This window comes from Grampus griseus (assembly GCF_964374135.1).
Source record: "Grampus griseus genome assembly, chromosome: 6".
Taxonomy (NCBI): domain Eukaryota; kingdom Metazoa; phylum Chordata; class Mammalia; order Artiodactyla; family Delphinidae; genus Grampus; species Grampus griseus.
The window spans coordinates 2,769,687-2,793,172 of NC_139000.1; the positions used below are offsets into that span (position 1 = coordinate 2,769,687).

General features: G+C 62.6%; 1 protein-coding gene across 1 annotated transcript in view; it reads left to right on the top strand.

The window, feature by feature from the left end:
• The window catches only part of RXRA (retinoid X receptor alpha), a 96,077-nt gene extending 82,939 nt beyond the window's left edge, over positions 1 to 13,138 (top strand). Inside the window, exons 5-10 of the mRNA XM_082655749.1 lie at positions 1,011 to 1,180; positions 4,263 to 4,392; positions 6,300 to 6,432; positions 7,985 to 8,076; positions 9,817 to 9,922; positions 11,556 to 13,138. Coding sequence (XP_082511875.1) covers positions 1,011 to 1,180; positions 4,263 to 4,392; positions 6,300 to 6,432; positions 7,985 to 8,076; positions 9,817 to 9,922; positions 11,556 to 11,703 — 779 coding nt within the window. The 3' untranslated portion in view covers positions 11,704 to 13,138. The remainder of the gene's footprint in view (positions 1 to 1,010; positions 1,181 to 4,262; positions 4,393 to 6,299; positions 6,433 to 7,984; positions 8,077 to 9,816; positions 9,923 to 11,555) is intronic.
• Positions 13,139 to 23,486: the final 10,348 nt, after the last annotated feature.

The following is a 23,486-nucleotide window of genomic DNA, read 5'->3' on the forward strand; positions in this document are numbered from 1 at the left end:
TGCGGGGCTCTGGGTGGGGTCCACAGCCTGGCTCTGGTTCAGCGTCGCCTTGGGCCTGCTGGGTGACCTCCGGGAGGTCTCGGCCCCTCTTGGGAAAGGGCGGCTTGAGCTGCATGGGCTGTGAAGTCGAGGGTCTGCGAACGCCCAGCCGTGGGGTGCCTGGTCCCCTCGGCCTTCCCTCCCACCCGGGTCTCCGCGGGGACGTGTTGGAATGAACCGTTCCTTCTCCGCCTCCTCCCATCAGCTTCTCTCCCTGGGTCCCCAGAAACTAGGCTGCCCCGACTGCAGCACCTGCTCAGGTTCTGCCCTCGTGCTGGAGCCCCGCACCCGCCCGGCCGGCCCGGGCTGTCCCGTCTCAAGCCTGGGTTTGAGCCAGCTTGTGCTCTCCCCCAGCCCCTCTCCTCCCCGCAGCAGAAAGGGACCATCAGAGATCTGCATCTCACCCCATCCTTTTCCTGGGGCACAGTGGACCCTGTTCTCGGCTACGCTCCCCACCGTTGCACCCCTTGTTCTGCTCCCTAGCTGACGTGAGAGGCCCTTTCCTCAGCGGCATTTCTGCTCTGGTTCTAGGCCTTGACGCATGCTACCTCTCGTGCCTGAATTGCTCTCCCTATTTTTCCCGTTCCTTCAATTTCACTGTCACTTTTTCCGGGAAGCCTTCCTGGCTTTGCCTCAGTCCGTAGCCCATCAAAGCCCTTCTCACTCCACGTTGGGATCCCTGTTGAACTGTCAGTTTCCTGAGAGCTGGGTCCCATCTGCCCTGGCCCTGGGCGGGTCCTGGGGTGACCAGTAGGTGAATGAATTAATGAGAGGCGGCGTGTTCTGTTCTCAGAGCGCACAGCCTCCAGGAGGCCAGGCTTGGGGCAGAGAAGGGGGCCGCAGTCTGGCCGGCTCTGAGCAGCATCCTTCTCCCCGGCCCCGGCCAGCTTGTGGGCGCGCTGCTCGGGCCCTGGCGGCGGAGGGGCTGCCGCGGGAGCTGCGGGCTGACTGGAAGCCTCCCCGTGCCTCAGCTGTGCAGGAGGAGCGGCAGCGGGGCAAGGACCGGGCTGAGAACGAGGTGGAGTCTACAAGCAGCGCCAACGAGGACATGCCCGTGGAGAAGATCCTGGAGGCCGAGCTGGCCGTCGAGCCCAAGACCGAGACGTACGTGGAGGCAAACGTGGGGCTGAACCCCAGCTCGGTGAGTGCACCCCCGCCCTGCTCTGGGGACGGTGGCCCCGGCGCGCTCCTGGGAGGGAGACCCCCTCTGTGATGTCCCCAGTCGGGTGGGTGAGGTTTTGGTTGTTTGGCTCAAAGCCCAGGACGTTATGGTAACCTTCAAGCTTCATGTTGTCTCTGGCCCATCGTCCAGCTGGGTTTCAGGGGTTCTGTGTCTGCCCCAGGTTTGCGGGCAGCGTTAGGTCCAGACTTCATCTATGTCTCCCGTGTGTGGTCGGGGTGGGACCACAGCCCTGTGGCCTGCCCTGAGGTCTCCCCGGCTCACGGTGGCCCAGACGGCACCGGACGCACCTGCCCAGCTCCCTGCCCCAACCCCAGGGCCTTTGCACGTGCCGCTCCCTCTGTTCCTCCTCGGGCTTCAGCCTCAGAGAGGTGTCACTTCCTCGCGGAGCCCCTTTCCCTTTGACCCCCCTGGTGCCCCTGTTCTGTGGGCTCAGCGCCCCTGACGTTACTCTTCACGGCCCCTAGCACGTGGGGGCCACACCGCAGCGTGTGCAGTGGGTTAATTCTCCAGCCTTGCCATCAGGCTGTTCCACGGGACCCTGCCCTGCCCGTAGGTGCTCTCACGTGGCCCCCACCCCCATCTCCGAGTGTGAGGGTCCCGTCTCATCTGTGGGGGGTCGCAGGCCGCCCTGCTGCCCCGCACTCTGTGATGCCCCAGGACCACAGCCCCTCTGAGACGCCCGCTTCGGCTGCGTGCCAGGGAAGGCGGGCCCTCTCCTGGGCGCGCCGCCTCTCGACCTCTCGTAGAATGACTCCCGTTGGCTGTGATGCTCAGCGGTCCGTCTGGTCTGTGGTCCGGCCCGACCCCACGCCCCCTCTCCGGTCCCAGTGCGGGGTGGGGAGGGCTTCACGACTGAGTCGAAACCCCGAAAGAGAAGTCCTGGCCTGCCAGCTTTTGATTTTGTCAAGTAAGGACGTTATTGGGAAGAAAACAAATCTGCCATCTTCTCTCTCCACGAATTCAGAGCAGGCGGAGGGGGGTCTAGGGGACAGGCAGGCGGGCCGGCCAGGCAGCGGGTCTGCCCTCGTGCTGCAGCTTGAGCTGGGCTGGCCTGGGTCCCCCGCTCTGGGGACGGCTTGTTAGGCCCCTTCTCTCGACACCGGCGACACCTCTCTGCCCTGGGGCAGCCTCGGGCCTCTGCCTGGGGATCCCGCTGTCACCTCCTAGCACAGGGAAGGTCCCGCCCTCTCAGGCACGGGCTGGAACTCCAGAAACTGCCGTTGAATGAGGCCTGTTTTGTCTCTGAGCGGGAATCCAGGCTCGGAGAAGTTAAGTACTTGCTGGAGACCACCCTGCGGGACGGAGCAGGGCAGAGCTGGAGCCCCCTCTCCCAGGGCAGCCCCCCAGGCCTAGTCCTGCACCCACTGTGCAGGCAGACGTCGCCCCCAGCTCTAGGCGTGACTGTACTCACCTACAAGGCCCCGGCCTGCCCAGGAGTGGCTCAGGGTGACAGCCTGTGCCCCGGACCTGCTTTGGGCCCCTTGAGGGCTCGGAGGGAGCCGTTGGCTGGTGCCCAGGGAGAAGGCCCGACCGCTGGGGCTCTCCTCGGGTCTTCCCCACGCCCCCCGCTTCCCCCTGCATGGCTCCCCCATGCCCCCCACCATCAGGCTTGTGCTCTCACCTCGAGGGGCTGCCCTGCGGCGTGGAAGGGCAAGGAGCACGGTCCCCGGGGAGTGCAGCCTGGCCGCAGTGGCTCTGGCGAGAACCTGGCCCTGGCCTCTGGCACGCTAGCTGCTGGGTGTTTCGCTCGTGTGAGTGCCCGTGGCTGCCGCTGTCCATCAGACGGGATGGGGTGGGCGATGCCCGCAGGGTGTCCTGGGCACGTGGTGTCCGGGGCCCAGCGAGTGTGTGGACTTCCGGTTGACGCTCCTGGGAGGTTTGTTGCAGAGCAGGTGGGGGCGGGGGCGCCCAGCGGCTGGTGCCTGTCTGCCCCTCCCCCTGAGGTCCACGGACCAACTGGCCACGCCCCGCGGCTGCCGCCTCTCCCGGGGTCCCAGGTCCCCTTTCTGCTCGCCTGGCTCTGTCCGCCCCGGTGGCCTCGGTGCCAGTTGGTCACCGGGCCTCCCACGAGAGCCCTCAGCAGGCCCTTCACGGGGCTGGGTTGTTTAGGCTGTGTCATTGGGGGGCGGATGGTTTCCGTCAGGGGAAGCTCTTCCGAGGGGGCCTCCCCCGTGTGGCTGCCTGGCCGTCATGGTTTCTGGAATGAGGGGTTTCCACATCCCGTGCACGGGCCTCGGTCCCCCTGTCCCCGGGCCCAGAGGGTTCTCCACCCAAGCCCCACAGGCTGAAGCCGGGAGCAGCAGGGTGCCGCGGAGGCCGCCCAGGTTTCCTCGTCTCTGAGAATGACCGGGGCGTCCCCTTCTGGCTAGAACTTTCTGGAGGGGCCTCTGATGCACCCTCTCTGAGTGCCACCCCCGAGTCTGGCCTGTGACACGGGGTCACCCGGCCCTAGCCCCCGGGGCTGCGGTGGGGACCGAGTGGGTCGTAGCACGGTGTCCTTCCTGTGGCTGCTAGGACAAGTGACCGCAAATCAAGTGCCTAAGACAGCACAGAGTTTAGTATCTCACGCTTCTCGAGGTCAGAAGGCTGAGCTCAGTGGCCTTGGGCCAAGTCAGGGCATCGGCAGGGCTGGCCCTTCTCGGGGAGAAGCTGCTGCCCGGCCTGACCCCGCTCTGGAGCTGCCCGCGTTCCTCAGCTCCCGGCCCTTCCTCCGGCTTCGGGGCCGGCAGCGTCTTCCCTCCTCGACCTCGGCCTCCGTCCTCACGCCTTCTCTCCGCTCTGACCTCCTCCCCCCTCCAGTAGGGACCCTCGTGATGGCACTGGGCCCACCCACTTCTTCCCGGGTAACCTCCCGCCTCCAAACCCTTAACTCAGCCGCGTCTGCAGAGTCCCCTTTGTCGGGTAAGGTGGCACGTTAGCAGGTTCTGGGGTATAGGACTGGGGGCGTTATTCAGCCGCCACTGCCGGGTAAGGCGTGTGGCGGGGCCTGGCCTGGGGCCACGTTCTCTGCTCGGTGCTCACGCGGTGCCCCTTCCCGCAGCCCAATGACCCCGTCACCAACATCTGCCAGGCGGCCGACAAGCAGCTCTTCACGCTGGTGGAGTGGGCCAAGCGGATCCCACACTTCTCCGAGCTGCCCCTGGACGACCAGGTCATCCTGCTGCGGGCAGGTGAGTGGCCGGGCCTGGCGGGGGCTGGGCAGGCGTGGACAGGAGAGGGGCGGGGGCTTTGGGGCCCCGCGGGTGGGACGCGGGCTTCCTGCTGCCGTGTGGGGCCGCAGGGGAAGGGGCACGGGCCGGGGCTTCTGCTCCGGCACTGCCCACCGCAGCCTGGGCTTCCCTCCCCTCCCTCATAAGGAAGGATTCGGTTTGGGGTCTCTCCTAGTGGCCTTCAAAGGGGTGACGGGCCGTCTGGGGGACCTGTGGAGAGGGAGGGGTGAGCATGTCCAGCAAGCGCTGCCCTCGGGGGGCTGTGTGTTCTGCCTTCTCCCCCGACTGAGGCCGCAGCCCCTTTCCCAGGCTGGGCTTGCGATGCGCGAAGCTGATGCAAAAACAGCTCGCTCGGTGCTCAGCACACACCCCACGGCCGAACGGGTGGTGAGGGAGATCCTGGGACCTGGGGGCGGGCGGGGGCGGGGGATGGGAGCGGCAGCTTTGGAGTCCCGAGGAGGCAGCCGCCCGCCCTCCAGGCCGTTCTCTCATCTGGAAAGTGGGCATGACGGCCTTGCCGCGTGGAAGCCGGTTTCTGCTGGGACACTGGGGTCCTTGGCGCAAAGCTCCTGCCAGAGAGACAGTAGGGACTGGCCAGCTGGGAGGTGCTGGGCGGGAGCCCCGCCCCACCGGTCCATACGTGCGCACTGGGCCCTGCGGTGTGCACCTGCTGACCTGCGTGCTCCGGGCCTGTGCTGGGAGCCACAGGAGCATCGGGCCAGCCCAGCGCCGGCCGGGCCCACTCATGGGGCAGGAGGACAGGTGGCAGCAGGGTCAGAGGTAGGAAGGGGCTGGGCGGGCCTCAGTGGGGGATGAGAGGGAGAGAGGCAGAGTGATCGCAGAGTGGCAGGTAGGGCAGGCGCTGGGGGGCTGGTCCGGCCCCTCACAGAGCTCTGGTCCTTGGCCCTGGTGTTTGGCTAGCGGGGTGTCCCTCGCGCTGAACCTGGGGGCGGGGAGAGCCCATGCCCAGAGGAGTTTTCACTCTGGGGCACAAAACCCAACACCCAGAGCCGTCAGACCCGCAGGGATTGGGAAAGTCTGGGACCAGGGGTCGGAGGGCATTCTGATTCACTGACCAGGCAGCGCCTTCCTCTCCCTGGGCCTCAGTTTTCCTCTGTATGAAACGGGGCCGATACTTGCTCTGTGGGGTTGAATCAGCATTCAGTGGGATGATCCTTGTGATGCTGGCAGCCGCCAGCCCAGAACCTTCGGGGCACTCAGGAGTGGTGGCTGGGACGGGCACTAGTGACAGTCCTGTGGGATGTTCATGCTGTTCAGTTATAGGGTCATCGAGACACCTGCTCACAGAATCGCTTCCATCCGTCTCTGTAGCCCTTGCGCCTGCGCTGGGTGCGCCAGGGCCTCATGTAGAGAGAGCGGCGAGTTGGCCTTTGGCTCTAAACCCGCCTTGTTTCAGCTCAATAATTTGCTGTTTTTTGGCATCCACAAAATGTCAGTCTCTGGGAGTTTGCCGCGGTGGGCCAGACTGGCGGCAGCTGCTCCAGGGCCGCCTGGAGAGGGTCCTGGGAGCTCCCTTGTGCTCCGTGGCACAAGCGTCTGGCACTTACAGAGAGAGACTTCCCTGGCACCCTAGTTGGGGAGCCTGGGTTAAGCTACGCTACAGGACATGCTCTGTGCAGGACTTCTCAGGGCCTTTACTGCACGCGCTGTAGAGGCATCCCCCAAACGTCCATGCTCGGGAACTTCCTTTCTGTGGAACGGTCATGGGCTCGGGGTTTCATGGAGCCCACTTTGGGAACCGTGGCTTGGGAGGGTGAGAGCTGCCTCTGGGGGGCCCAACGGGGGTCGGGGGCAGGGCGGCCCGGGGGTCTGGAGACAGCAGTGACCGTGTGTTCTCCCCGCCGCAGGCTGGAACGAGCTGCTCATCGCCTCCTTCTCCCACCGCTCCATAGCCGTGAAGGACGGCATCCTCCTGGCCACCGGGCTGCACGTCCACCGCAATAGCGCCCACAGCGCGGGGGTGGGCGCCATCTTTGACAGGTGGGGGCCCAGCCCAGCCCACGGCCGTGACCTGCTTGGCCTTTGTCCTGTTCACGAGGGTTACACTTGCGGAGATACAGAGACGTGCAAGGACTGAGGTTAAAATCCCTCCAGGGACCCCCGACAGCCGCAGCTGACGTTTTTGGTTTACTTTTCTCCAAGTATGTTTTCAAGTCCTGCCCATGGGAAGGAAAGCTGCCCTATTTTTAATGCAAAGGTAGACTGTGCCGTAGGTACCGTTCTGTGCTGCTGTCATGTCGGATGCGGCGGAGACTCTTACGAGCTGAGACTAAAAGCATCGCGGCGCCTGTGAGCCCGCGTACACCCTGTGCCCGGGTGCCCGGCTGCATCTCAGCGCTGCTTCTGGCGTGTCCCCGGTGGAGACACCGCTCTCTGCCCCTCGGCACACAGCCGGGGGGCCAGTGCTGGGTAGTGGGTAGGGGGCTCCGTTCAAGTACCTCCAGAATCATGGCCCACCTGCGCTGCACCAGGCAGGGCGGACGGGAGCTACTCATTCCTGTCTCTGGGCCTTGCCTAAGAGCCCGGAGGACCTGGGGACCTGGGTGTCAGCTCAGCCAGCCGGAGTGGGAAGGGCTGGGGAGGGGCGTCCCAGGGTCCCTCGGGTGTGGGGGGCGTGGCACAGGAGTGGTGAGTGGGAAGGAGCGGGTGGCAGGGCGTGGGGGGTGGGGATGGTGGTGGGAGGGGTCCCAGGCGAGCCCCCGAGTACAGGAGCCCTGACGTTAGAGGGGAGCAGCAGAAGCCCCTCCTGTAGCCCCCCGGGGATAAATGTGGGAGCCTGCTGCCCCGTGGGACAGCTCAGGGAGAACAGAGGGGCACCGCGTACCGTGGGCAAGCACTGGTTTAGACAGTGTAGGGATGTGTCTTTGCCGCAGGACGTTTCAGGGCCTTTAACGAGCTCGTGTACAGTAGTGCCACCCAAAGGGGCTGTGGAGCGCGGGCTTTGCTGCCCACAGACGGCTTCTTGGAGAGCACGTCCCCTGGGGGCATGTTTAGAAGTGCGGCCCCAGTCACGCACCCAGCTGACAGTTCTGTGCTTCCAGCTGCTAGAGAGGGGACGGTGATGGGAATGTAATAAGTGGCCGGTGTCGGGAAGTGGAACGGAGCCCGCTCCGGCTGCAAGGAAGGAGCCGGGAAGCCCAGGAGCTGGGGAAATGCCTTCCCGCGGGCGGGCTCCGGGGAGTGGCAGGAATGCGGCGCTCAGGCCGCCGTGTGTGGTCTGCATCCCCGTGGGGCGTGTGGCTGTGGGCTTTGCCCTGGACGTGCGGGGCCTTGGCTCGCCCGGCTGTCACGAGGCTCCTCTTTAGTCTCTGGCCCCCCAGGATAAAATCCCATTCGCAGACCTTCTTGAGGAAGAGGCATGGCGCCCCCGGGGCGGGATGGGACAGGCTGGGCAGCTCCCCCGGTCTCCTGGCTCTTCTCAGCTGCCCTCCAGGCCCACAGCGGGCCTCCCGAGCGCTTTGGGGTTCCTGGCGGGTCCTGTGAGGGCCGTGGTCTGACTTGGGACGTCGGCATTTGCCCGCTTCCCCCACAGGGTGCTGACGGAGCTGGTGTCCAAGATGCGGGACATGCAGATGGACAAGACGGAGCTGGGCTGCCTGCGCGCCATCGTCCTCTTCAACCCCGGTACTGCCTTCCTGCCACTTCACCTGCTGTCCAGGCCCGGGTGTCAGCCCGCCTGGGGGACTAGAGTCCCCGGGCTCTCATCCCAGCCCCGCTGCTCACGGGTGCTGCAGCGTCGGCGACCTGCCCCTTCTCCGAGCCTCGGTGTCTCCCTTACGAGGGGGGCACAGCCATGCCACCTTCTTCCCAAGGCCCTCGTGAAGGTCGGACAAGGCTTGCGCAGCCGAGCTCATCCTCTGAGGTTTGGTGAGGGCTCTGGCCGGGCCTTTGGGCGCTATGTCCAAAGCGAGGCCCCACTCACACCGGCATCCTGGGCTCCAGAGGAGATGGCCTCTTCGCGCGCCTCTGCTGCCCGAGTTCTGGAGCCCGGATGTTTTGGGGGTGGACGGGGACACCGGGGGCAGGTTTGGGGCTGCTGAGGGCTTCTAGGGGGAGGTGCCGGGAGCTGACCAGGCAGTGGGAGGATGGGACGGCCCTAGGGGTCGCGGGCCCTGACTCCTTGCCCTCCACCGGCTCCAGTGCTGAGGGCCGGGCCGGGGTGGAGATGGAGTCCGCTCGTGGGGGACAGCCCGTTGCCAGGGACGTGTGTTCCCCAGCTTTGTGCTCGAGCCCGTGACCCTGCCAGCATGGGAGGCTGAGCCATGTGTCTCGGCCCTGCCTGGCGGGATCCCCATTGAAGTCGTGCGTGGCTTGGCTCCTGGCTCTGGTTCACCTGTTGGGGCCCAGGCGTGGGGTTGCTGGGCACAGAAGGGAGATGTCCAGGGCTGGCAGAGCCCCAGGGCCTGGGGGAGCCCAGTTGCAGCGGAGCCTGGCATGTTCCCAAGGTGCCCAGGACCCTGGGCCACCATGGCATTCACACTGGGCCGCAGTGCTCCTACTGGGACATCAGCCAGCCAGGGCAGGGCCGGTGTGGGACCCCCCTGGTCTGGGACTTACAGGCCAACCGACAGCAGTCCTGTTCCGTGGCTGAGCCCCGGACCCTGCGTCAGCTTCAGACCAGCAGCAGGGAGGCTCTAGCCTCTGCCCCCTGAGCCACTAGGACGGACCGTGCCTGGCTGGGGCCAGACTCAGGGCTGTGAGAGCCCACATCCAGATGCGCAGTGGTGGCTGCTGTCCGGGGGCAGCGGGGAGAGAGAGAGAGAGGCTCGTCCAATGTCAGCTTGCTGGGCAACTTCAGGAGATGAAGAAGCCCAGGGGGCTTATTAGCAAAGCTTTGCCCGGCCGGGGGGCTCTCGGTGCCTCGGAGAGAGGCCTGTGACGGCTCACCAGGATGAGCCGGGCGGCCCGTGCTTCTAAGCCTCACCCCTGGGCCCTGGGGGCTTTGGCGACCCTGGTCCCCGGGGATCTCCGTCCACAGGCAGAGCCTTCCAGCCTGGACTCCTGCCGCCAGGGTCCCAGGGCTCGGGATGGCTTCAGGGCCCCCCAGAGTGTGGGTCTGGCTCTTTCAGGTACAGGAGGGTTTGGAGCCTTCATCTCGCTCCAGGGGGCTGAGACCCGATGCAGCAGAGGCCTCTGGAGGCCACGCGGTTGCCATGGTAACCAGGAGCCGCCCTGGGGGCAGGCCCGTCCCACTTTACAGATGGGGCTGAGTGGCAGGAGGTCAGGGGACTGGCCCAAGGTCAAGTGGCCAGCAAGCAAGCGGCAGGGCCAGGGCTCGAGCAGCCTCGTCTGAGTCGGGGCTCTCGGCCCCTGGGGCAGGTTCCCCGGGCAGGGCTCTCACCTGCGGCCCCTGCTCCCTCACAGACTCCAAGGGGCTCTCGAACCCGGCCGAGGTGGAGACGCTTCGCGAGAAGGTCTATGCGTCCCTGGAGGCGTACTGCAAACACAAGTACCCCGAGCAGCCAGGAAGGTGAGCCTCGGCCCAGCCTCTGCCTGGACGGACCTCGGGGTCTCTTTGCAGACCCCCCGCCCGGGGCAGGACCCCGCCACCAGCCCTTCAGACCCTCTTGTGGATTAGAAGGCGACACCCTGCCTTCACCCAGGGCAGTGGGGGATTGAGGTGCTCTCCCGGCCTCAGCGGGCACGCTCTCACGCTTCCTTGTAGCCCCACCAAAAAGACGGGCCCAGCGCGGGCACACAGTAGGTGCTTGTCGCTGTAAAGCACGTGAACGAAGTCAGTGCCTTCCTCCGCCTGCCGAAGGGAACCGCTAGAGGTAGGGGCCTGGCGTGCTCACCCCTAGCAGGGAAGGACGCCAGCACACAGTAGGTGGTTTATAGGCGTATGCAGAGTAGATGGCCGTGGTCTGCAGACCTGCCCGTCTCTCCTGGCCGACTGTGGGCCCCGGAAGGGCTGGAATTGTCTCCTTTCTGGGTCCACAGTGCCGGGCGCTCCGTGGGCGTCCAGGAGAAGGGGAAGCATCAGTGGCTTCACGGCATTCCAAATCTGCTGTCCTGATTCTGCCCCCTCCCTCTCCCGCTGGCCGCCCCGCCGACTGGCACGCACGGGCCACACAGGGTTAACTGTCTTGCTCAGCCTCATCTGGTTTGGTTTAGAGTGAAACTTCCCGGAGGAGGATGAGAGGAGGGGTGGCAGGCCCGCCTGTTTTTCCTGGCTTCCCGCCCTAGCCCATCTCGCCAGCTCAGCAGAAAACAGCTCGTTCTCTGGCCCCGTTCCAGCCTCTAAGCTGTGTTTCTGCCTTTAAAACGCGGGTAGTGTTGCAGCCAAGCACGGGGCTTTTCCCCCTGAAATACAGACACTGTTAATAATTAATGAGGCCCTGGGGCCCCTGGAGGGGCATGTGGAGAGACCAGGCAGCACGTGGGATGGGGACGGCATGGGGGACAGATGTGGATGTCGCTGGAGGGGCATGTGGCCCCGTCACCCCCCCCCACGGCAACTGTCCTTGGCAGCGGGGCCACTAAGCTTGGCGTCCCTTTTCCAAGAGGCTCCCAATGTCTTCCTGTGTTCCTCCCCCACCCAGCGTCCTCCCCAGAAACTCCCCAGGGGGTGGGCACGGACCGAGGCGCCTCCTTCTCTCCCACCCGCCCTGTCTGGGCATCAGGTGCCTCTGGCCGAGCTCTTTCTGGGGAAGGTGGGCCCTGGCGTGGGGCCCTGGAGGCTGGTCCTTGCTGAGAAGGGCTTGTTGGCGCTCAGACCTGCTCCCAGCTCAGGAACGGCTTCACCTTTGGCGCCCCTGCAGCCAGGGGCATTGCTGGTGGTACTCAGATCTCTTCTCATAGCCCTTCTTCCTGCTTAAAATCCTACCGTGGCTCCCTCTTGCGCTGGAGAAAGCTCACGTGTCGTAGCTTCCCCACGAAGCCCCGTCCAGCCTGCCCCAGCCCGGCCACTGTCTCGCCACTGGACCTTCATCCTGGATCTCCACCCTGGGGGGCTCCTGCCCTGGCAGCCTCAGGGGGATGGGGCAGTGAGCCTGGTCCCTTCCCCAGGGGGCCGCTGGGCGCCGGGACGGAGGGTGGGAGGGCCCGCCCCGCCCCGCCCCGCCCCTCCCCGCCCCTCCCCTCACGCGGCTCCCGTCCCGCAGGTTTGCAAAGCTGCTACTTCGTCTGCCGGCCCTGCGCTCCATCGGCCTCAAGTGCCTGGAACACCTCTTCTTCTTCAAACTCATCGGGGACACGCCCATCGACACCTTCCTCATGGAGATGCTGGAAGCCCCGCACCAAATGACTTAGGCCCCCGGCCGTTCTTCGCACCCGCCGGTCCGGCCGCCCCGCCCGGCTGCCAGCAGCTCTTCTCAGCCGAGCCCGCCCCGCCCCTCCTCTGCCTGGATGTTTGGACTTGGGGGCGTGGCCTGTCACTGCTAAGCCTGAGATATGCTGCCACCCTCGTCATTTTCAGAACTACTCGACTGGACCGGGCAGTGGCCATGCTGGGGTGGCAGCCGGAGTGGCAGGAACTGGTGTGAGCCCCGGGGGAGCCCGGGCGGCTCACGGGGTCTCAGGCCCCCGCCCCCGGAGCTGCAGCGGTCAGAGGGTGGCTTTGTTCCGTCACTGTTTTGTTGTCGCGAGGTCCTCTGTTTGCAGGGATCCCTCTGCCTCCTGTGTGTGCTGGCAACCTGCCAGCCCGGCCTCACCCACAATCGGGAGGAGGGGACAGGTGGGGGGGTTGGCATTTCATTGCAAAAGACTCCACCTGCCCCCTGGGAAGACGGGAGGGGCTCTGGGGCAAGCAGCCTTGTCTCCCCTCAGAATGAAGGGTGAGCAACCCCTGTTTCCAAAGATGACTTTCAGCTTTGTCCCCGAGCCAGTCAGAACAGAAGCTGACCTCTGTGCAGGGTTTTGGGGCCACCTCAAGGCTGCAGGGACTGGAGTCACCTGCCCACCCCACCCCACCTCATTTCTCTCTTTGCATCGTCCTGGTTTCAGCTTCTTGTCCCACATGGTCCTGTCCAGCCCTGGGTAACCAACCCCCACCCCGCCCCCAAATCTTGCAGTCTGTGCCCAGGGCCAAGGCTGACCCCAGTCCCCAGTCCTGGAGGGCTAGCCTGGTCTCTGGCCCTCCTGGAAGCACTGGAGGGCCATGCCGACCTGGGCTCTGCTGACCTCTCAAGGGCAGAGGTCATCACCAAGGAGGCCCACAGGGACGGGAGGAGAGGAGAGTCACTTTCCCCGGAGGGTCCTCGGGCAGCTGTGCATGTCGAAGGAGGGACTTGTGGGCGCATGGCTCGGGGCAGGGGGCAGATGGTCCATTCTGGAACGCTCTGGGTAGGGAGGCCCCTTCGCTGGCTGTTCTGTCCAGAGGACTCTTGGGGTCAGGAACCGTTGAGTGCCAGCACCCTTGGGCCGGGGCTGGATGCCCCTCGGGGACAGCCAGCCTGGCTGTGGTCTTGGCCGGCTGATGGAGCCCTTTGTGGGAGCTCCATCAACACCTGGTCTGGTTGAGGGCACCCCACCCAGCCCTGCACCCACCCCTGAACCTTTCACCCACCCCAGGCAGGCAGGCCCTCTGCCCCTGGGGCGGGGGCGGGGGCAGGATCTCTCAGGTTGAACTGGCCTCTTTTGCACTGTAATGCCCTCCCTTTGGTCTGAGTACTTTCCATTCGCATGCCTCGTACTCCATGAACCCAGCATTTGTCAGTCGGGGGGGAGGCCTGAACCGGGCCGGGGGGCTGGGGGGCCGGGGGTAGGGGTTGGGGAGGAGAGTCCTGTCTTCTCAGCCCATGAAGGGGATGCTCTGCGGTGCCTGTCTTCTTCCCGCCACTCCCCACCAGAGAGGCCCCAGAGCGGGGGTGGGCAGGGGGGCTGTGGATGCCCTCCCCCCGAGTCTGTTCCCCCGGGTGCTGCAAGGGTGCCCCTGGGGCTGGAAGGGGAGATGCCGGCCTCCAGGCCTCTAGGGAGGACGGGGTCCATTCTTTGCCCTCCAGGGTCTGGCCCGAGCTAAGCGTGAGGCACCTGGACAGAAGATGTGGAAGCTTCCACAAACATGTCCTTTCTCTGGCACCCCACCCCGCCCTTAACGTGGTGGCCCAGGCGAGGCGTCCCCTGCCACACAGGCACCCCCAGCCCCGTCCACCATCTGGGGCAGAGATGGGGCGAGCCCACGCCTGCATAGTTGTCCCTCTTCCCAGACTCTTCCTGCAAGTCTTGGCACCCTTTGGGGGCATGCTTGTGTCAGGCAGAGGGACGCCGGCACCCTCAGGGGCCTCCCTCTGGGACCCCCTCCCCCTGGGAACGTGGCCCGCCCCGCGGCCCGCCACCCCGGTGCCTTCTGTAGCCAGATGCACCCTGTCCATGCCCAGCCCCCTCCCGCTGCCCCGGACCCCTCGGGAACGTGATGGCTCCAGTGGGAAAGACCCAGGATGGAGCGCTTTGCTGGGGGGTCGGCCTCGTGGGCTGACTGCCCGTAAAGCACTGAGGTCCCCAGGCCACCCCCTCCCAAAGCCGGAAACTCCCTGGCCCCTCGCCGCTCAGCCTTCCGTGGCCCCGCCGGCACGGCAGCATCTCGGGCGCTTGGGGGCTGCCCGTTCATCTTCTCCTCGGTCCGCTGTCATCGATGTTGTCATGCAGTGCTGTTTGTTTGAAAGATGATGGTGGGGAAATGGCACATTACTCAGTAGAGAGGTAGGATTTTTATTTAACCAGACCTTCAGTAGTATTACCAATCTGGTTCAACTAAGGTGATTTTTTGTAATTATTATTATTATTATTATTATTTTGGTGGGACAATCTTTAATTTTCTAAAGATAGCACTAACATCAGCTCATTAGCCATCCTGTGCCCGTCCCCGCCTGCTGGACGCTTCCGGCACGTCCCCTCCCTGCTTGGACATCAGGTGGGCCTCCCGAGGCCGAGGAGTGAAGACGACCACGCCCCGGGTTTGGAAGGTGTTGGCAAAGCCAGACTCCGGCTCGTCCCCCGTCAGGCGTCTCCTTGGAAGCTGTCCTGCCCGGGGACGTCCGCCCAGATGACTCCCGGGTCAGCCCCTGGCCCTCTCGTCCCCCGGGGGGGGGGGGGAAGACGGCGCCACACTCGCCGTGTTCCGGAAGGATTCGGGCTGGCAGGCCGGTGGCCAGTGCCGGAGACCATGCCGAGCTTCCTCCACCGGCTGGAACGTGCAGCCAGTGGGTAATCAGCTGATGTCGTCCCCATCACGGAATTCGGTCCCTGCCCACGCAGGTGTGTGGTGTACCATGTACCTGCTGTACAGAGACCCTGTGTGCACAGACCTGCTTGCCATCCACACACACGTACCAGTTACCAGCGTTTTCTGTTTATTTTTAATCAAGACTTTCCTCCCCCCCCCACCCCCCGTTTTCCTACAGATTTGCTTCATGTAAGCAAGTACGTAAGGACCCCTCCTTTGGTGAAATCCGGGTTCGAATGGATATCTCGTGGCAAGGAGATGCATCTATTTTAAGATGCTTTGGAGCAAACAGGTTTAGCCGTTCCCAGTCCTTAGAATGCCTTAGCCGGGATGCGTAGCTCACACTTAGAGAGGATGACAAATACATACAGAGAAGAGAGATGTCTAAAGCATCGGGAAAGGTAGAAAAAAATCTATTTTTGTACAAATGTAATTTTATCCCTCATGTATACTTGGAGGATGTGGCGGGGAGGGGGGACTTGTTTTGTTTCTGCTTTTAGAGATTGAGGCGAAAGCTTTCTGAGTCAACGTTGGCACGCAAGGTGGAGCGGAGGAGGGAGCTCTCGGGACGGGGCACGGGCTTCAGACGAAACCGCTGCACACAGATGTTTTCTTTCTGGGGCAGGAAGGTGGGCCTGAAACTTTCAAGGGTTTTCTTCCCCTTTCGAGTAATTTTGAAGCCTTGCTGTGTTCTGTCCCTGTTGCCAGCTGGCCTTCCCGAGACTCTGTGACTGTGAAATTACTTCCCCACGTGATTGTTCTCGAAAACTTCGCGGCCGCAGGTGCCGGGGATGCACGAACAATGGTGTTAGAATTGTGGAAAAGAGAAACTCAAAGCCAAACGTGAGAGGAGAAACAAACAAAACATGAGTGTTTAAAAATACATCCCCATTCAGTTTGCCTCTGTGCTGATGGGGTTTTCCTGTCGGTCTGGAAGTCAGCCACGCTGGGGGCTTCCGGCCACCCTGGAGGGGGAGGGCCTGCCGGCCTCACCCTGACCTGGGCCGGCTCCACACCAGGTGCCCCAACTGCACCCCGGACGGCGGTGTCGGCCTGTCCAGGATGGTGAGGCTGCGCCCTGGGCCCCCCCGGGCCCTTTCTCCTCCCGGGTCTGCTCCGATCGCAGAGCTCCCAGGAGCCTGCCTCTGGGTCTGGGCCCCGTCCAGAGGCCTCCCGAGAGGGCTGCCCTCAGCGTCCGAGGGGCCAGGTGTGGGCCGAGCCCAGCCCCGGTGTCCACACTGGCTTGAACGGGCGGGAGGTTCACACACAGCCACAGAATGAGTGACGTCATCGAACTGCCCCATTAGGGAGCAGGTAGCGACGCCCCTTCCCCCTCTCGTCCCCATGCTGTCCGGGGACTGGGCTGGGCCCGGCCGCAGTTTGGTGATGGTCCCCGAACCCTCTCGTGCACCTCCAGCCAGCAGGCACCCTCCAGGGAGCCCCGGGGGTGTCCTGGAGCTGGGAACCCTGAAGGCCAGAGTCCCGCCCGGTGGCGCCGGCCACATGGTACCGAGGGCAAAGGTGGCTTCCGGCAGGAGGGCGTGAATCTCACCACGAGGCCTGTGGCCCAAGAGGCAGGGGCTCCCCTGGTAACCCCCCTAAGATGTGCTCGTGCACATACAGTATACATGGGGACACGCGCGTTCACACCCATACAAACGCTCGTACACACGTGCACGCACACCACCTCACAAACTCAGCGGCTCCCGTCCCTACCAGGGCTGCAGGCCGTGCCAGTGGGACTCTGGAAGCGCAGGGCGCGGAGGCCTTGCCGCCAGGACCGCTGCCAGGTCTGCTGCTGCCTGGGAGGGCCTCCCCAGAGTGAGGGCGTGGCCTTGCCCACCAGAGCTCAGCCTGGACCTCCTGGAAGGGGCGGGCACAGGGAGACAGCCTCCCACCGCCTCCGGGCCTTGCTGGGACCGGCCCGCTCTGGTTTCCTGTCATAAAAGCTCAAATAATACCAGCCGTGGGGGCCTCATCTTGGTCTGAAAAGTGGGTCAGCCCTGGGGGGCCTGGAGAATTGGAGGGTTGCCACCCACTGAGGGCCCCTTGCCCTGCCTTCCACATGCCCAGGCCCACTGGCTACCCTGGCCCGGCTCTGGGCCCGGCCTCCACGGATGGATCCTGCAGGGGTGTCTTGGGCAGGGTGCGGGGTCACAGGTGTAAGTGGGCCCTGAGGAGGGATGGCTGCAATGGCTACAGGGCGAGGAGGGGCCACGGGGGTCTCAGGGGAAGAGCAGGGAGAGGTGGGTTCCCAGGCCGAGCAGGGCAGTGACCGAGGACCTATCCAGGCCCAGCATCCCCCAAACGTCCAGGACAGAGGCTCCAGGGAGCACACCTGGGCTGATGTCACCCCGGAGGGACAGCAGCAGAGGGGCCAGTAGGTGGAGGGGGCCGAGAGGTGGGTGAGTCCGGGTGGGCAGGGCTCTGACACCCGGCTTCTTGAGGAGAGCTGTGCCCCTGGCGAGCCTCCAGTCAAGCGGAGACCCAGGCTGCCTACGGGCATCGCTTGGCAACCTGGCTTCTGGCCTCTCTGCTGCCTCCAGTTGCCATGGTGACTCCTGCCCAGGGCGGTCCCCCTGGACCAGAGATGCTGGGCTTGATAAGTTTATCACCAGCAGGATCAGGTGGTGACAGGATGAGTCAGCAGGGCTTGGGGGTTGTAACCTGAGAGGTGAGGTTTGGGTGGGGGGTTTTTGGATGGAACCGTGCTGAGCTTCCTTAGATAACAGGTTCTGGGCTGGGTGCCGGAGCCCAGTGACAGGAAAGGGCTGGCCCTGCCGTCAGCAAGCAGGCAGTGTGATTGGAGAAAGGGCATGTGTGGGAAATGGGGGGGACATCCTGGAAAGGTGGGGTGAGCCCCCCAGTGAGGCCTCGATGCCCAGCAGAGGATGCAGAGGACAGAAGAGTAGGTGTCATCACGGGGCCCGAGGGCTGCCGTACCTAGAGTGACGAGAACCCTGCAGAGATGGTCAGGAGAGTTGAGACCTCAGGCAGGAAGTGACCGGAATGTGGAGGGTTAGGCAGAGCGGCCTTGTCACGATTTCAGTCCTCAGCCCCTGCTGCCCACACAGAATCCCATCTGCCCCCGAACGCGGGGGCTCCCCTGCAGTGGTGGGTCGTCCCCAGCCAGAACGAGGAGAGGCTGCTGCCCTACTACGCGCCAGTGTGGCTGTGGGTCCACGCGGGGAACAGCCAGCCTGCTGGCTGTGGACTTCCCATCCGTCCTGTCCCTAGGGGAGGCGTCCCGACTGCCGGTGACCTTGAGGACTCAGTGTCAGAGTGGACTGGCCATTTCAACCCCCCCAACCCCACCCAGCCGCAGAAGCCTTCTACATGGACGCCCGGAGAACCCACAGGAGGCTGGGAAGGGGCTGCAGCCCCGGGGCAGCCTCCCTGATGCAGACAGAGCCCCTGGGAGGAGTTCTGAGTCGGGTGACGGGGCCCAGAGGCAGGACCAGCCCAGCCCCCACCCGTTAAGAGGGACCCCTGTAGAAGGGTGCGCTGAGTGCCTCAGAACACAAGCTTCGGGGCCAAGCTGCCCCAGGTGCGAGGCGGCACTGCCCCCTGCTGGAAGTGCTGGGGCAAAGCCCACCCTGGTCCTTCCGGTCCCTTGTCCCTCCCATCCCTGCAGCCCGCGCTGCAGTGGGTCCCGATGCCCTACACGCAGAATCACCAGGAGCCTCGCGGAATCCTGATGCCCAGGCCGCCTCCCCCAAGCTGATCACATCAGAAGGCTGGGGTGGGAGAAGCGAGGGCGGCACGGGTGCTTAGTAGGGATGCCCAGGGTGGGCTGGGCAGCAGGGCCTACTGTGCGCTCAGCCTGGGCCGGGAGGTGGGGCAGGCCGGGTCCCGCCCTCTCTGGGCCTCAGTTTCCGCGTCCCCACCATGAGGACAGACGTCTCCACCTCCCAGAGCCGTTGTGATGAGGTGTACAAGACCTTGGTCATCCAGAAAAGGCTCTGAAGTCGCCACTTCCTGGGTCACTTCCGTGCGAAGGGACTGTGGCACAGAGGCACAGACCTGGCAGGGGCGGGGGCTGGAGCCCTCGGAGCTCTGGCCTGGGGCCACGTCTATGGGGGCCAGGACGCCAGGGCTATGGGCCCAGTTCCAGGCCGGGGGACCAGGAAGGTCAGCACCATCGTGTCCTTGAAGGTGAAAATCCAAGGGCAGGTCAGAGCTGCCCGGGTGGGTGGCCAAGCCCTGGGCATTTGGGGATCCCGGGGAGGGGACTTCGTGCAGTCATTCACGGATGACACTTACCAGGCCCAAGCCCCACCCTGAGGGGCTTTCTACCCCACTAGGGCCCCTGGGTCTGAATCCAGGAGTGCCCGGACATCCCTATCCCACCCCGCGCTGGACGGCCTGGCCCAGCTGTCCCCGAGCCTGACCCCCAGGCCCTCCCTGCCTGGGCACCTGGGGCCCTGCCCTGACCTGGCAGGACTGCCGCGGACACTCTGACCCAAAGCCCGTGAGGCACGGTGCACAGCACCCAGCGGGGCTGGAAAAAGCTGCTTCCGCCTGTGGGACTGTGGTTGGTTCCCGTCTCCACAAGGCAGAGGTGAGTCCAGGCCCGCAGCCCAGAGGGGCACATGGGTTGGGGGCCCAGAGCCAACGTGCTTCACAGAGGCTTTCCTGGCCGCCCTGCCCCCCGGGGGCTGGTCCCCATGGAGCGTTGAGAAGCCTGCTCTGGCCGGGGAGGGAGGGACAGGTCTCCGGGTAGCCACCAAAGTCGGGCCTCCATCCTCCTGCCCTTCTCACACCAGCAGCTGCCAGTGCCCAGCCGGGGCCATCGGGGAGGCATGGGACTCAGGAGGCCAGGCCCGGAGTCCAACCCCGCTGGAGATGGTGGACAAAACATTTCCCTGCTGGGCTTCAGTCTCCCTTCTATGGATGGGGGAGACCTGTAGTGAGCAGGTGCTGTGACGGACGGCTCAGAGCAGGGTAATGATCCTACCAAAGATGAGGAGCCCCATTGCTCAGGTAAGAAACTGAGGCCCGGAGAGGAGGTGACCGCCCGGGTTCAGCCTGAGCAGTGGAACCCCGGCCCCTAGGCGGCGCTCCTGCCAGGAGAGGAGCCATTGTGAGCCCGCCCTGCCGCCTGCTCGGAGCCCAGGCTGCCCAGTGGGGCAGGCGGGGCCCTGGGTGGTGGGGCGGAGCAGCCCGGCAGAGATGCCTGGGGACCTCCCTTTCCGTCTGCCGCCGAGACCTCGGGGAGGTGGGGTAGGGGCTGGGCGGTGGGGCCCAAACTCTGTAGATGCCCAAGGCCGTTTGAGAGCTCAGAAAGGGGAGAGGCTGCCACCGCAGGGGCGTCAGGGCAGGCTCCCCCCAGCACTTCACCTCCTCTGCAGAGGGCTGGGGGAGGGCTGCTCTGGAAAGGGGTTTGGCAGGCTACCCCCAAACTGGCACACAAACGTTTACAGCAGCTTCCTTCATAATTGCCGAAAACTGGAAGCGACCAAGATGTCCTTCAGTAGGTGAATGGACAAGCAGATTGAGGTCCATCCAGACAGAGGGAACGCTCTTAATAAAAAAGAAATGAGCTGTCCAGCCACGAAAAGACAGGGAGGAATTATAAATCCATATCGCTAAGGGAAAAAGCCTAAGAAAGAGAAAAGGCTACATACTCCATGATTCCATTTATGCAACATTCTGTAAAAGGCGGCACTATAGAGACGGTAAACAGATCAGTGGTTGCCAGGGGCTCCAGGGGGAGCGAGCAGGTGAGATGCAGGATTTTCAGGGCAGTGAAACTATTCTGTACGAGGCTACTGGTGGGTACTGCAAACCTGTCCAAACCCACAGGATTTTACTGAACAAACAGGGAGCCTTATTGCACGCAAATAGAGAATTACTTAGGAGGTTGGGAGAATCCCAGGTTGGCGTGCAGACGGTGGCAGAACAACCTTCCTGAATCAACCTCACTGAAAGCGTGGAGGGAACAGCCACTGAGCTAGCAGCTTTGGAGACGAGTGGGTTTGTAAAGTTAGAGATGAAACGCACTGTGTGAGGCCGCGCTTCAGTTGAGAAAGCTGTTTCCGGGGCTGCAGGCTGACGGCTCTGATATCCGATGCTGCTGTATGTCTACACTGGAACTGAACCGTGCCGTGGGGTGGGTGTCGGGGGGGGCCTGGCACGTAGCTGCTAGAGTGGGAGGGACAGACCAGCAGGGGAGGTACTCGAATGACCGGCCTGGCAGTGGCTCAGAGCTGGAGATGCAGTACGCACTCAGGTCTGGCTTCCTACAGACGGCTGCATGGAGAATACCTGTAATTATGTGTAAACACAGCCCAGCGTAGGATACACACAGTTTCCTTGCTCCACCAGCTGAGAGAGACTGGAAGTGACACACAGCCCCGAGCACCCCCGTGCCCAGATCTTGGTTTCTAACACCATGCTCCAATGCAAGGACCACGGCTTCTGCGGGAGATGCTCCAATGCAAGGACCACGGCTTCTGCGGGAGATCGCTGATTCTAGGGCTGGGGCAGGAAATGGCCAGGATGAGCCTGGAGCATCTTGTCGTGCTAGAAAGTAAAAGTAAAAAGAAAAAACCCCGCAGGAACCACAGAAGCACGACAGTGGGGTCGTCAGGGGGACACAGGATGTGGCTGGCACAGTTCCCAATGGCTGAAGCTGTAACAACCGGAGCTGGGACAGAATAAATAAAGTTGGATTCGATGATAACTCGAAGGATAGCATGAATATCCGTGAGCCTGTAACTCGTATAAATACGTGATTGAATAAATAGACAAACGGTGGACAAGAGACAAATCTCCCTGCAGAAGAATTCCAAAGGAGTTACGTGGACGCTTGCCCTCTAGGGGGTGGAGCCTGACCCACCATCCTTGAGCGTGGGCTGTGCCCAGTGACCTCCTTATAAAGAGGGCTCTACAGGGAGGGAGAGAAAGAGGAGCTTCATGGAGGTGGAGATGGGGCGGAACCTGGCAAACATGACCTCAGCCAGGGATCAAGGTCAACGCCAGCAGTGATGAGCCCTGGTGCTGGCCCGCACCCCTGGTGTGATGGCATGAGGTGGGCACCTGCCCTCTGGGGTCTTCCTCCCCAACCCACCACCAAGTCCAGCCACAAGAAAAACGCCAGACCAGCCCCGGCTGAAAACATTCTACAAAATCCTGAGCAATCTTCTGAAAACTGTCGAGGTCTCGAAAATACGGAAAGTCTGAGAAACCATGCCAGCCCAGGGGAGCCCTAGGAGACGTGACAACTAAAGGTTGGGTGGGGTCCTGGGACAGAGGAGGACATGAGGAAAAAACAAAGAAAATTAAACTATGGACACAAACACAGGCAAACCAACTGAAGGTCTGCGGCGACCCTGAGTCAAGCAAGTCTGTTGGTGCCTTTTTTCCAACAATGTGTGCTCATGTTGTGTCTCTGTCTCACATCTGGGGAATTTTCACTGTATTTCAAACTTTTTCGTTAATGTTATATCCATTATGGTGATCTGTGACCTTCGAGGTTACTATCGTAATTGGGGAGCCATGAACGGCACCCATATATGACGGTGAACTGAATTGATCAATGTGTGTGTTCCGGCTGGCCCACCGACCGGCTGTTCCCCGTCTCTCTCTCTCCCTCCTAGGGCCTTCCTTTGCCCTGAGACACAACAGTATTGAAATCAGGCCAATTAATAACCCTACCATGACCTCCAAGGGTTCAAGTGAAAGGAAGAGTTGCACGGCTCTCACTTTAAATCAAAAGCTAGAGATGACGAAGCTTGGTGAGAAGGGCATGTCAAGAGCTGAGACAGGCCTAAAGCTGGGCCTCTTGTACCAAACAGTTTGCCAAGGTGTGAAGGCAAAGGAAAGTCCTTGCAGGAAATTAAAAGCGCTGCTCCGGTGAAGACACGAATGATAGGAAAGCAAAACAACCTTATTGCTGGTATGGAGAAAGTTCGAGCGGCCTGGATAGAAGATCAGAGCAGCCCAACGTTCCTTAAGCCAAAGCCTCATCCAGAGCAAGGTCCTAACGCTCTTCAATTCTGTGAAGGCTGAGAGAGGCGAGGAAGCTGCAGAAGGAAAGTCTGAAGCGGACAGACATCGGCTGAAGAGGTTTAAGGAGAGAAGCCGTCTCGTAACGTCCAAGTGCCAGGTGAAGCAGCAAGTGCTGATGGAGAAGCTGCAGCGAGTTATCCAGAAGATCCAGCTGAGATCATTCATGAAGGCGCTACACTACGCAACAGATATTCAGTGTAGACAAAACAGCCTCTACAGGCAAAAGACACCATCCAGGACTTTCATAGCCAGAGAGGAGAAGTCAATGCCTGGCTTCAAAGGACAGGCTGACTCTCTCGTTAGGGGCTAATGCAGCTGGCGACTTTCAGTTGAAGTCAGTGCTCAGTTACCATTCCCAGAATCCCAGGGCCCATGAGAATGATGCTAAATCTACTCTGCCTGTGCTCTATACATGGAACAACAAAGCCTGGATGACAGCACATCCGTTAACTACATGGTTCACTGAATATTTCAAGCCCACTGTTGAGACCTACTGCTCAGAACAAAAGATTCCTTTAAAAATAGTACTGCTCATGGTTAATGAACCTGGTCACCCAAGAGCTCTGATGGAGACGATATACAATGAGATCAGTGTTGTTTCCTTGCCTGATAACACAGCATCCGTTCTGCAGCCCCTGGGTCAAGGAGGAATTTCAAGTCTTATTATTTAAGAAACATGTTTTGTAAGGCCACAGCTGCCATAAATACTGATTCCTCTGATGGATCTGGGCAGAGTTAACTGAAAATATTCTGGAAAGGGTTCACCCTTCTAGATATGGTTAAGAACATTCGTGATTCATGGGAAGAGGTCATAATATCAACATTAACAAGAGTTTGGAAGAAGTCGATTCCAGCCTTC